The sequence below is a fragment of the Thalassophryne amazonica genome, chromosome 5 (genome assembly GCF_902500255.1).
Source record: "Thalassophryne amazonica chromosome 5, fThaAma1.1, whole genome shotgun sequence".
NCBI lineage: Eukaryota > Metazoa > Chordata > Actinopteri > Batrachoidiformes > Batrachoididae > Thalassophryne > Thalassophryne amazonica.
The window spans coordinates 57,424,322-57,438,527 of NC_047107.1; the positions used below are offsets into that span (position 1 = coordinate 57,424,322).

The window sequence follows — 14,206 nt, forward strand, 5'->3', positions numbered from 1 at the left end:
TATTCCATGAGATTTACCATAGAGTGCCATACTGTTAGTATGTAATATGATGTAAATAAAGTCCAAAACATATTCAGTGACAGTTTTACCATCAGAGAGCATCGTCCAAAACTACCACAAAAGACTCCAAGCTGTCATTGATGTTAAAGGGGGCAATACACAGTATTAAGAAAAGGGATATGTAAACTTTGGATCAGGGCCATTTGGGTAGTTCTCTTGTCATTTTGACTTAAAAAGAAGAAACACAGTTGTCTGACAATAAATGGCTTTACCCAACCACTAACCATGAGTGAAAAAAAAGTTTTTGTGTTCTCATTCATATTCTCTTAAAAATGGCCAAAAAAGCAAAAAATTCTGCCAGGGTATGTAAACTTTTGAGCACAACCGTACATATCTTAGCGAGGTCCTAGACAATCTCAGAAAAGAACACATCTGTTTAGCAGATATACAGCATAGATTATTTTTTTCCAGCTGTTACAAACATCATATACATAATCATTGTGCTTGCTGAGGACACAGCAGTCAGATGCACCTGATGACAGGCTGTGTAATCACTTTATGTGCTGAAATATACAGCATGGCACGTGTGTGTGTGTGTATGTGTGAGAGAGAGAATGTTTAAGGAAGTTCAGTATTATAACATGTATTTTAGACAGAGAAGTCAAACCCACAAATCAAAGTGTTCAACACATAGCTCAGGGTTATTTTCATTTCAACTATGTAATCTGTAATCATTGCAATACAATGTTCTGACAGTAGGGTGTGCACCAATGTTAAGATGGCAATGTTGAAAATGTTTCACAACATTCCTAACAAAACACATTAAATTTCAAAATTGACATTTGATTAGCAAATATGCCAGCAGCACACTGACCTTGCATTAAAGACATAAATATTCACCAAACAGTAAAAAAACAAAACAAAACAAAACAGTGTAATTCTGACAATATTGGACAGGTCTGTGTGCTATGTGCATGTTACCATTTCAGGTAGATATTTTGTGAAATGTATTTTAGAATAAATACAGCCATAAACATCTGTATGTTTTTGGTGGTTGTACTGGCACTAGTTTTACAAGGAGAGGTCAATGGCAATGATTACTGGCCTTTTCCAAAGTGGTGCGAGCCCCTACACTCTTTCGTTAACCATCATCTTTTACCTCATGTTTGTTTTGGCCCTCCTAAAGCCTTTTCACAATGTCCTTTTGGGCTGAGAATGCCGTGATCCAGCTTGGTGCTGCCGCTGCGGCCCCAGCAGCTGGCTGTGATGCTCATGCTGCGCTGGGTGGCTCCCTGGCCATAGCTGTGAGCGTGCTCCAAACGCTCGCTGTCCGACTGGCTCTGTGTACGCTCAGGTTTGCTGTGGATGTTGCCTGTTGGGGAGCTGGGAGCCGGCTGGGAAGAGATGGTGCGCAGCAGGTGGTTCCGCTTCCTCAGGAAGTCGCTGTTTGCACCCAGGCCAAAGCTGCCTTTGCGTAGCACCATGCGTGCACTGCTAGACTTGGCTGGCCGAGAACGGTGGTTATACTCCAGCTGGGATAAATGAGCTGCGTAGCCCTCTGTGATGAACTGTAAAGACACAGAACATTGTTTCTCCTTCATTTAGTTTGATATCAAAGGCTAAATGAGTAGCAGTATCGAGGCTGCAATATGACTGTTGATTAAAAGTTGCTGACTGTGGTTCTAGGTGTGAATGCAGCAAACAGCATTTTGTGCTTCCTGTACTATATTTTTGCATTCATGCAAACATTTTCATCTCTGCTTTTGTCCAGCTAAAGGAAACAATTAGCAAAAATTTTTTTGTGGTATTTTTTATCTGTGAAATGGTGTGTTTTGACTTGTTTTCAGTTGAAAATGTGTGAGATGTGAATGGAGCGATTCAAAGAGAGAGGCCAACCTACATAATATTTAGTATTAACATTATTTCATTTTGCTTATCTCTGATTTTTGACCAACATATATGTATGAACACGTTAAAATGGTTAACCTGCAATGACAACACTTTGAGAACATTTTATATGATAGAAGGGGTCAGGCAGTTCACAGAAGCAGGCAACATTGTAAAACTATTTTAATGTTTTCTGAGTGAGAAGACATGGGAATTTGGAAAGTAAGAACTTGTTTTTCTGTATACTGGTGCTATCAATGTCAAAACATCCCAGCATATTTAGAGTATATTATACTGTAGACATTAGAACTTGAAAACTTTTCATTTCAATTTGAATTTAAATGAAAAAGGAAATAAATGAACAGAAATCATTACAGGAGTCCAAAATGACATTTTATACATTAAAAGAGCAGCCAACAACTATTTTCTATGGAGATTTAGGGCCTGATTTACCAATGGTTTACTTGTGTTAAAACTTGCACTTGCAAAAAGTGTGCAAGCTGATTTGCTAACAGTATGCACTCTGCATCTCTCAAATGTGCAAAATATTGTCCATTCATCATGTTTGCATTCAAGAATTTACAATTTAGGGTTTGTACACCTGAGTGTGCAAAATTCTGGTCGGAAACATATAAATAGATGAGGTTTGTACATAAAACACAAACTATGTAAAAAAGAAATGTAGCAGGTGCTGATGGTGTCTGTATTTTTTGCATTTTAATCCTTGGCATTAACTTATTGCACTTGACAGGCTGCTGTTCCAGCAGCCGCGACGCTGCTGCTTCCTTGTACACAGAATAAACCAGAGCACCGTGATTATAGGGTACAAACCTCTGGCAACACTAGTTTCTAATTCCACAAAACTGTTACCTTGGAAAAAAATTTTATGGTCAAAGTCCTGTTAAAAGTGGCTTTTCATAAGCTAAATTAGATGTGAACAAATATCAGCAGTATGTATTTAGATCATGCATTTGAATCAAAGTACGGTGTTGTCAGTCTCCCCCCCACCCCTCACACCAAACATTTTGGTTTCTGAATAATTTTTGCGGAATATTGGTTATCTCTGCTATGCAGGATCTGTCATTGCTTTTTGGCACTTGGTTTCTGACTGATAAGTGGAAAATAGACAAACAGGCATAAAACTTTGTCAGTCGATAAAGGATACATCCTACATAAAACTCTCAAATATGAAAGAAATGTGATATTTTTTGACAGAGCTATGAATTTTGGAAAATTTGTTTAATGATAGGGATTTTTCAAATTTTCCAAAATTTTTCCCTGACTTTACCCTTTGGCCTATGACCTTGAAAACTGAATCAGATCTTGCCTATCAGGATATGAATCGTCACTAAAAGTTTCATAACGATATATAAAAAATTGCGGGCTCCAAGCTGTTCACTAAGAGACAAACAAACAAACAGGGGCGATACCATTACCTCCTCCAACTTTGTTGGCGGAGGTAAAAATAAGAAATATTAAAAAAACATCTGGCATATTTAAAGAGTTAATGGTTTACGTCATGCTTGTTTCATTAAGAACAAATGTCTCCAAATCTAACAGGTACACCTGTTACGCTTGGGAGGTGGGGAGAAGGAGGAGGTGACGATCAAGTGGTTAAAGCAGTGAGCTTCTGACCAGAGGATTCTTGGTTTAAATCCCCATCAGACTGGAAAAATCATTCAGGGCCCTTGGGTCCAAGTTTCTCCTGGTGTGTAGTGAGTGCCTTGCAGGGCAGCACCCTGATGTGTGTTTGTGTGTCTGTGGTTGAGTGAATGTAAGGCATCGCTGTAAAGTGCTTTGACCATAAAAACTCTGTATAAATATAGTCTATTTACCACAGTACATTTTGGTACAATTTATGATAATTACAGTCATTGCTGTGCCACTTAAATAAACAAACACACATGCACATCTCAGACTCTGCGTGGGACAATGTGCAACTGCGCATGTTCTGCTGCGCACAGTGTCCCACACAGACTCTGAGTTGTTTGAGCAACACACACAGACAGCTGTGTGCAGCGGTGGAATGCACAGCTATATGTGTGTGATTTGTGCACACAGTTGTCTGCGTTCCACTGGTAAACACAGCATAATTATTAATCCATTTTCTTAAGTACCATGGCTGGAAAAATATAAGTCTGAAATAGAAGATATTAGGATATAATAGGAATGTGTGTGTAAGCATATATACAAACACATTATATATATATATATATATATATATATATATATACATGGGCTAAGGCCCGACCACCAGGCGCTTGCGCGCGAGCCCCAACCCCAGGTCTGGTTCCAGGGTGGGGCCCCGGCTCCGCCATACCGGGCGACGTCTCGGTCCTTGATTTTTTACTGGTCATGGAGGTTCTGAACTGCCCTTAGTCTGACCCGTCACCTAGGACCTGTTTGCCGTGGGAGACCCTACAAGGGGCACAAAGCCCCCGACAACATAGTTCCTAGGATCATTCGGGTACGCAAACTCCCCCACCACGATAAGGTGGCGTGGCTGGGCGCTCCCTTAGACATAGGGTGAGGAGCTCGGTCACTCGGGAGGAGCTCGGAGTCGAGCCGCTGCTCCTCCACGTCGAAAGGAGTCAGTTGAGGTGGCTCGGGCATCTTTTTCGGATGCCCCCTGGACGCCTTGCTGGAGAGGTGTTCCGGGCACGTACCATTGGGAGGAGGCCCCGGGGAAGACCCAGGACACGCTGGAGGGACTACATCTCTCGGCTGGCTTGGGAACGCCTTGGGGTTCCCCCGGAGTAGCTGGGGGAGGTGTGTGTGGATCGGGAGGTCTGGGCAGCTTAGCTTGAGTTGCTGCCCCCGCGACCCAACTCCGGATAAAGCGGAAGAAAATGGATGGATGATTTACTGCCCCCTGCTGGAGAGAGAGAGAGAGAGAGAGAGAGAGAGAGAGAGAGAGAGAGAGAGAGAGAGAGAGAGAGAGAGAGAGAGAGAGAGAGAGAGAGAGAGAGAGAGAGAGAGAGAGAGAGAGAGCATACCTGGCACTGGTGCTGCATTTTCTTGGATGGTCTACCCACAATGTATATCTGGGAGGGAGGTAGCCCAATTGAAGTGTAGACTGAGATGTCTTTGGTTGATCCATAGCCAGCAAAAATCTTCATCTGAGCCTGGAAGACAAGTGATAGAAATAAGTACCATTTCAGGTTGATCTTGTGTCACAGAATATCAGCAGCATTGTCATGCATTTAGTTTCACCTCTAAAAAAAATTAATCAATCAAAAGCCTTTACAAAAAGCACAAACATCCCCATTCAATCTGACCTCAGTCAAGGATTTGAGGAAGTTGGCTTTGTGTCTGAGTGGGTCATGAACCAGCCCATCACAGAAAGAGACGATTCCATGAGGGAAATTGTGCTGGGACAACCAAGCTACGACTCTCTGCTTCTGCATGTCTGGACGTCCCGTCACATAAATAATCAGATATCCTAAATCCTGCCAGTGCCTTCAATAAAAAGAAGCAAGAGAACAGAACAATGATGGAAACTGCATTATCAAAAGGTGATGTGTTTCAATCTGAAATTCAACAAAGCACATGAAATATAGAGATACCTCACAACATCCACAGCTCCTGCTCGCACTTTGGGGTCACTGCCCATGATAGACACACTGGCTGCGAATGAGCCGTCTATGCTGAATACCACAAATTCTGTGCCACGTGGAATAACTGTAAGGTAACTGTCTGCAAATGTGTGGTCTCCCCTGGAGGAGGAGGAGGAGGAGGAGGAGGAGGAGAAAAAGTATACTTTAGGAGCTCAAAGAAAACATGTCACTGGTTTTGAGGATACAATCGAAATGAAGTGACCAGAAAAAAACTGCATTGCATTTATCAACTCTTCAGAAAAAAATGCTGAGGAAAAACAAACAAAAAAAGCAAAAAATAAAACCAAAGCTAAGCTTGCTAGCCTCACTACAAAATGTAAAGAGAATATTGTAACGTCCATGTCTGTATTTGTATTTTTAAGAAGGTGCTGCAGACAAAGTGCAATTTCAGTCCATTTTCAGTCCCTGCTGGATAAATTCAGTGAACCATTCTCTCGCAACACATCATGTCAAGGTCACAGGTCTAATCACAGGTCATTTGGTACTTTAACATTTCCCACATTCCCCTGGTGGCCCCCTGCGCTTCCCAGAATGCACCGCGATGCCAGCAGACTTCCGGTGTCTTACAGCGCATGTATACAATGGCTAGCAAGGATGTGTATGGTATCAATTCAGTGAGTTCACAAGCGATTATGATGATGGCACGTTCTCCCAAGTTGAGAGGGTTATCTAGAGGAGGTGTAGCACCTGTGAAGAACTTCTGCCATTGCCCGATGTTGTCTTGCTGTCCATACTTCACGAGGTGTGTTTACATTGTGCCCTGAACCAGTGTCACCGACTGAACGGTCCCCTCAAAAATCGGCCCGCCCTGCCTTCACTGCACATGCGTCATTTGGGACCACAGCAGCACGTCTGAGACTGACTCTCTTCACCCAAAACGATCAAATGGAATAATGTGATTATTAACCATCAGATGATAAAGTAAAACCTCTTACATCATTCTAAAGTCAGTTTGAAGCAGAAACGAGGCGATAATCTGAGAGTCACTACTGACGTTCTGAAATGACGTAGGTGCAGCAACTCAGACTCAGACATGTTGCTGTGGTGCTCTGATCGCTTCCCCTCCAGTCAAGATGGTGACTGGAGTGCAGTTTGAAGTAGAAACGAGGTGATAATCGGTGAACCACGACTAACGCTCAGAAATGACGCATGTTCAGTGAACGCAGGTGGACTGATTTTTAGGGAGGACCGTTTGGCCGGCGACACTGGAACTCTGCTGAAACCAACCTCTCGCGTGAGTCGTGGGCCACCAGACGGTGTGAGATTCACAACTGTGAAACAGCAATTTGTCTACTGCCAGCAATGATATTTTCACAATGAAAAGTGCCATTTCAATTAAACTTAGTAGATAATCTCAGAGGTTCAGTTTCTGTCAAGGTGATGTCAAGGTCAAAGGTCAAAGTTAAAATCAGGCCACTGTCTGTCTGTGGCTATATTGTCAAAACACATCCATTTCAATCAAACTTGGTGGATAATCACAGTAGTAGACCATCCTCTTGCAACAAAGGTTTTGTCAAGGTCACAGGTCAAAACAGAGGTCATTGTCTACTGTCCATGGCCACGTGCTCAAAATGCAGTTGTTTGTTTTTCGGCCGTCCCCATTTATTTCAATCACACTTGGTGGACAGTCTTATCACAAAACAAGTAATTTCAGGTTTTAAGGTCAGGGTCAAATCAAAGTCCATTGTCTAAAATATATGAATGACCACATTTCAGGAAATAGATGAGATGCTGAAACAGAATTTTCTGTTTAGAAGTCTCTTCTCCTGGGCCCGGTTTCATAAAGCTGTCTAATCTTTTAGTCTACTAAACTTACTTAGTCAACAAAGGTTAGTCGCCCAACATTATCCATCTAATCTCGGTTTCACATCGACGGCTAAACTTGTAAATTAGCCGTCTTACGTTAGCTGACAATTTTCATGGTCACAGTGACCTCGCAAGTGCTGTTGCCACGAAACACTTCCAATGTGCGATAGTTTTGTTTACTTCCCGGTTGGTCCGTCTGCTACAAACATGGCTGAGTCTGCTGCAGAAGAGGAGAAATGCTCCCGACCTCTGCATCCGTAAACATCTCCAATGGATTATTCTGGTCCCAGAACACCCACTCCCGCAGCAAGTCTCTCCTTCCTTCCTCCTCCATCAAGTGGTAGTACATGATGGCAGCCTTTTCTTGTTTTGTCAACTACAATAAGATTAGCCTCTTCTGTACCAGGGTAAAAACCTTAGTCGGGTAATGCAAAACTTTAACTAAGCGCTTTGTGCAACAACGTCAAAAGATGAGTCGACTAAGTGGGTCCTGGGGTTCCTTGGTATTAGACTTCTGATGTCATCGACTTCATGTAATAATGTCAAGCAAAGTCCAAAAATTAGCTGGAGGCAGCGAGGCATTGTAGATTTCTAGACTGCTTGTTTATTTATTGAAGACATGTTGTCAGGTTCTGAATGTTTACAAGATTAAAAATAATAATAACAACAATTCACCTGACCACCATTTTAACGGGGTAGACTCCGATACTCAGGCGCTTATCCTCTGGGATAACAAAAGATACGCGGCCACTACTATTGGTCACCTCTGTGCTGAAGTACACCCATTCTCCTGATGGAGGCTGGGTCATGATGTGGAGGTCCACCTGCACAGATTGGACATGAAACTATTTAATGCAGACATGAATGACACAGCCATGCATTAGTGACATCACTGGCAAAATAATTCACCTTCTCTCCAGCCAAAGTCACCACATCCAGAGGGCCATACATGAACCGACCCATCACGATCTGCTGGCAGTCCTCAGTGAACACGGCGTCACTGACACGGTGGTTGGCAGTTACGTTCTACAAAACAGAGTTATGTGTTGAAGTGTAGTTCTGTTCATCTCACTGACACATTGGTGAGTGTTATCGAAGATTATTACTATCCATTTACATTGTTCACTGAGATAATGAAATCCAAGGTCATACTAGCATGTTGCTCATGGGGATCCACGAGCAAAATAGAATAGGTAGCTGACATTTTTCAAGGGTGGTAATAAATTAAGCAGTGAGTTGGATTGGCATGTGAGCGCAGAATGTTTTTCAGAACCTTACACCTCAACAATTTATCATTATTTTTATTTTATTATTACTTCTATTTTGTCATTTGATTTTTAAATGGATCATAATGGAAAGAAATAAGTGGTTTCACATTCTTGTGCCATCCATGTATTTTGAACATATTTACTATTATATGCATTTACACTCACACTTCTAATAAAAAGATGATGTATTGCACCCTGCTGAAAAAGCGTGTAAGTCTAATATGTAATTAGCAACAGTAGCTAATATTCATAGCTTCTCCAAAACTATTAGACCTATCAGTGTTCCATTTTGACACTGTCCATCCATGGCCCAAAATACATAATCATGTTAAAGAGCAAATGTCAGCTGTACTCTGCTTGTCCCTGATTGAAATTGCACACACAGCTGCTAAAAGCAAGTGCTTTGAATTTGACAAATGACAACAGTGGCTGGCTGCAGACATTAAAACCACTAAACATTTCACTCATGGTACCAACATGAAACTTCGAGCTACAAAAGCAACATCGAGCTACAAAAACACAATAAGTCAATAACACTAACAACACTGTTAAACTAACATGAACCACAATAACAACATTTAAAATCTCAAACCCAGAACTCCCATGGTGCATTGCAGCACAGCATCCACTGTTTATTGGTTAGCTTAAATTGCTAATTTCTCCATAAATATTTGTCCTATCAACATTCTGTTTTTGCAGCATTCATCATCCTTGACCCAAAATACATAAGCATGCCAAACGGCAAATGTAAGCTCTCCCCGGTTTTTGCGCAATCATAGCTCCACACACACACACACACACACACACACACACACACACACACACACACACACACACACACACACACACACACACACACACACACACACACACACACACACACACAGGCCACTTGGCTATTATAATATAGACTGTGGAACACATGGCACGGATCTATTTTATTTTCATTTAGGATTAATCTGGTGCTTATTTCTTCAGTCAGCCATCCATGATCCAGGTATTCATTTGAGTTTCTGACAAATGCCTGAAAGTTTCTGTGTAGGCTCTCAGTTGTCCAGGCGGTTTTCCATAGTAGAGAAGCTTGAATCTCGACTGGACTGGGTTGCTTGACGTGAGGACGTTTCGCTTCAAATCACAGAAGCTTCCTCAGCTAAAATTCTTGCTCTGGTAGTCTGACTTCTGTCTTGACTCTTGTAGAGAAGAATAAACCAGAAGCCAACAAAAGCTGGAGTTTTTAACCTAACCAGACCCCTCCTACCGAGAGGCCGACTGCTATAGGCTAGTGACTAAACAATAGCTCTAATTAGCACCTATTGTGCTCTAGTTAGCACTCTCCTAATGGTAGAGAAGCTTGAATCTTCGACTGGACTGGGTTGTCGAAGATTCAAGCTTCTCTACTATGGAAACTACCTGGACAACTGAGAGCCTACACAGAAACACTCTCCTAATGATGGGATGGAAGGCTCCCCTGATGGCTCCCTTGACGACTCTCCTGATGACGTGAATGATTCATTACCATGAACAAAAGACTGAAACTGCTTTGACCTGAGTACCCCATTGTAAACAGGGGACAAAGCGTGTCTGAGACCCGCCCCCCGGTTAAGGCTGGGTTTCAACTATTTTACAAAGGATGCTTCCTTGACACCTCTCTCAAACCATTTCTTCTCTCTGGCTAAGATTTTAACTTCCTTGTCCTCAAACGTGTGGTTAGTGTCTTTCAGGTGGAGATGAACTGCAGACTGAGGTCCACTGGCGACCTCTCTGCGGTGCTGGTATAGCCTCTTGTTTAAAGGTTGCTTAATCTCACCTATGTAGTGTTCATTACAGTTTTCCTGACATCTGATATAATACACTACATTGCTCTGTTTGTAACTAGGGATCCTGTCCTTAGGGTGAACTAATTTCTGTCTCAAGGTGTTAACCGGTTTAAAGTAAACTGGGATTTTGTGCTGTCTGAAGATCCTCTGTAGTTTTTTCCCTACTCTTGCTAAATAAGGGAGAGACACTCTTCTTCTTGTCTCCGTCTCCTGTCTATCTGGTCTCTTTGTTTTCTGGGACTTCTGCACTTTGTCCAGGGACCATCGTGGGTACCCACATACTGTGAGGGTTTTCCGTACAAGTTGTTGTTCTTTAGCCCTTCCCTCTGCAGTTGTGGGCACCTGTAGGGCTCTGTGTTGAAGAGTCCTGATCACCCCGAGCTTATGTTCAAGGGGGTGGTTTGAGCCAAACAGCAGATATTGGTCAGTGTGAGTGGGTTTTCTGTAAGCCTCTGTCTGGAGCTGCCTGTTCTCTCCAATCGTAACATCACAGTCCAAGAAGGCTAAATGGTTGTTTCTGGCATCCTCATGTGCCAAGACAGAGTCCGGTCGGAATTAATAACTTCAAAACGAATTGCCGCTTTAAATAAAATGACATCTCTTTCCAAACGCTGTAATACAGACAATAAACTACAATCAACTAAAATGTTTTTTTTTCCCTCCCAAAATGACACGTCCTGGCCTTAAGTCTGAGTGAGGAATGTTCAACGTTTTGTCTCTCAAGGAACATCACAGCATACCAGAATGGATTAGATCAACTTTTGGTTGATTGAAGAAGGAATAAACTCTTATGTGGATTAATTTCCTGAAGGATTACAACATCACACAAGGATCGTGGTCAGCTAACGACTAATAGCTGATGAAGAGGAAATCAAGTTCATCGAGCTGGGGACTTTAACCTCAAAAACCTCTTTCCCTCACTCCTAGAAAAATTGTTAAGAAGTCAATCCAGTCCAGTCAAAGTAAGATCAGACAGCATTATTGAATTAAAAACAAAAATCTCTGCCAATCATTATTCTAATTATACTTGAATTACTGTTGTGAAATTATCATCATATAACCTATTTTGATTATGTTGTCGGCACTTGCAAAACCTGCAATAAATTTCCAAGCATGCAGTTAAAGTGTTAAGGCTCGGACATTGGATTTATTGATGCTTCTTAAGGTGTAAAAGTTAAAGTTTATTGGGTGTACAACATCAAAAAGTGCTCTAAAAGGTTAGTTTGGTTTTTAATGAAATTAACACATCCTGGGGATTCGCTGTACGAGTCACTAAATTCAAAATCTAGCAACATTCCAAGAGCCCTGATCCATAAGAGGAGAGCTGCCGTTAACGGGCGTGGCTGGTTCGTATCCTGGTTCCAGAGAAGGCTATTCGACCAGGGTGCGAGATCAGCGTCAGCGGGGTGGACGTCCGGATGGAGGCAGTGAGCGGCTAGACGAATCTCCTCGCCACCAGCTTGAACAGCCTTTGTGCAGCCCTGCCGGGTAATACCCGTGGAGACACGAAGGTCGGACCCCAGAGACGGAGAGCTGGTTTAGTACACAAACACACTCATCAGAGGGTGAGCGTGTGCCGTGTATCTAAAAAAATAATGGGATCTGACAGCATTCTTTATGAATTATATCCTGACAGGCAGCGCAGCCAGCTGCAAGAGCTTGGCTCAGATGTATGGAAAGACATTAATGCCAATAATGTCTGAAAGTAAATGCTTTTGATAAAAACTACAGATTTTGTTTATTTCTATTTATGTCCAGAGATCAAGGATCCCCCATGTATAGTTTATTATGTCCAGAGGTTTAAGGATCCAGTGACCAATTTCACATTTATTTACTTTAAGACTCAATAAAATGTTGCTGACATAGAAAACCCGGAAAGCCTACTTTTAGTACACAGAAAATTCACAAGAGGTATCGATAAGGAATTGGATCGATAAGCGGAATCGATATCAATAAAATCTTATGAATACCTATCCTACATACAAAGGTTTCTTTCACCAAAACATCAAATCTAGGCTTGCATCTCAGATGTACTTTCTGGCAAATTGCAGCTGAACTATCTGGTTTTATTTTTAAGAAAACCTTCCTCTACACCTCTTCACAAGGAAGCTGTATTTTATATTTTTAATTAATTCATACCAAGTTGTAGAGATTTGCTTTCAGTTTGAGTTTAAGGAAGATAACTTTAGATTTATTCATCTAAAGTTGTGTCACTGGTGTGTCACTCAGACAGCAAAATTAAGAGGTTATTTAAAAATAAGTCCTTCAGAGAGAAAAATTAAAAGGTTACACAGGTTTTATACAGAACAGAGGAGCACTAAATTACCTGTATTTCTTTCAGCATGAGGGTCTTCACGTTATATCTCATGAATCAACAGCTGCCTGCTTGTTTAAAGATCACTAGAGATGCGCATATATAAGGAAACTTGAATTAAAGGAGTCCCATCCAGCAGATGGCAGTGTGTCATGGCAGTGTGAAAACCAATTGCCACACATTCATTATACGTGCTGAATCACACTTAAACAGAATTTTCAGTTTTCAACATAGCCTTTTTTTTACAAATGAAAAATATGACATATTACAAATACAGATTATTTGTAAAAAAAAAAACAAAACAAAAAAAAAACACACACATTACAGTAAATTGGTGTGTGGTTTTTACATATAAATAAACTGACCAGCCACTGATGACAGGAAGCTCATTTTCCCATAATGTCTTTTGGCATGTGTGTCTGTCAACGCTCAAACCTTCAAAATTCTACTTTAAAACTAACACATATAGCTTATATTTTCACTTTGTAAAAACAACAGAAGTGACAATTTCTTTTTTTTTTCTTTTTTTCCCCCTGCCTGCATATACAGTAATGGTAAGTGCCACACTGGCAGAACCATTTATGAACATTAATACGCATATATGCAATTTATTCTTGCAAGACATAAGGTATGTAGCGCAAGAGTGAATGTGGGGTGTGTGTGACCCCCATCCACCCTTAAGTGGCATTAATTTCGATAACCTGTCCAGAATTAGTTTCTTAAAATTTTAACCATAAGTCAAAACTACCTTGCTGTGCATGTCTCCTGCATCACATCTGCAAGACTGTATGGCTGTGGAAATAAATGATCTTTTTTTTCTGTCCTCTTGCCTTCTCTGTGGTCACAGGTCTCTTTTGCTGAGAGAAGACTGATCTTAGACAGAAGCGCTGGCTCATTGTTGTTTGTGATTGCCTTTGAATTTACTCAGAAGTATCAGTAGCTGACAGTGTACTGGTGTCAATACTAAAAGTTATCAGTTTAGCTGTAACCTCCGCTAAATTTTGAGGGAGTTTATTAGTTTAGCTTTATAAAAGTTAACTTTTCAGTTAGCGGATTAAGGGTTATCAAAGCTAACCTTTTGGTTAGCTGTGCCCACCACTGTTTGTCCAGTACATATACAGTCCACACGGAAGGCATATGTTTAACCTGGCTGTGACAGTTCAATGTTACATTTGATAAGAGGGGATGGAAGATCTGCCTGCCTGACTGGTTGGCATCCAACACGCAAGGTGGTTCTATAGTGTGGCCTATGTAGCAGCACGTAGCACCTGTTATATCTAGTTGAAAACCCATTTAAACATATCTGAAAATGATTTCAAACAATTTAAAGCCCTATGGTGAAACAGGTTAAGACCATTTGAAGTGAGTTCATCAAATAAAACAAGAAGCTAATTCTTATCCCTGAGAAACTGAAAAAAAGGCCTTTGTTCTTCATAATAAATAACATCAAATCCATCAGCAAAAGAGTTATTAATTTTCTGTTGATGGACTAAACAG

General features: G+C 41.3%; 1 protein-coding gene across 1 annotated transcript in view; it reads right to left on the reverse strand.

Moving 5' to 3' along the window:
* Window positions 1–465: 465 nt before the first annotated feature.
* The window catches only part of LOC117510579 (membrane-associated phosphatidylinositol transfer protein 2-like), a 280,300-nt gene continuing 266,559 nt past the window's right edge, over window positions 466–14,206 (reverse strand). The window contains 6 exon segments of the mRNA XM_034170354.1: window positions 466–1,568; window positions 4,884–5,012; window positions 5,166–5,346; window positions 5,454–5,603; window positions 7,986–8,134; window positions 8,220–8,336. Coding sequence (XP_034026245.1) covers window positions 1,161–1,568; window positions 4,884–5,012; window positions 5,166–5,346; window positions 5,454–5,603; window positions 7,986–8,134; window positions 8,220–8,336 — 1,134 coding nt within the window. The 3' untranslated portion in view covers window positions 466–1,160.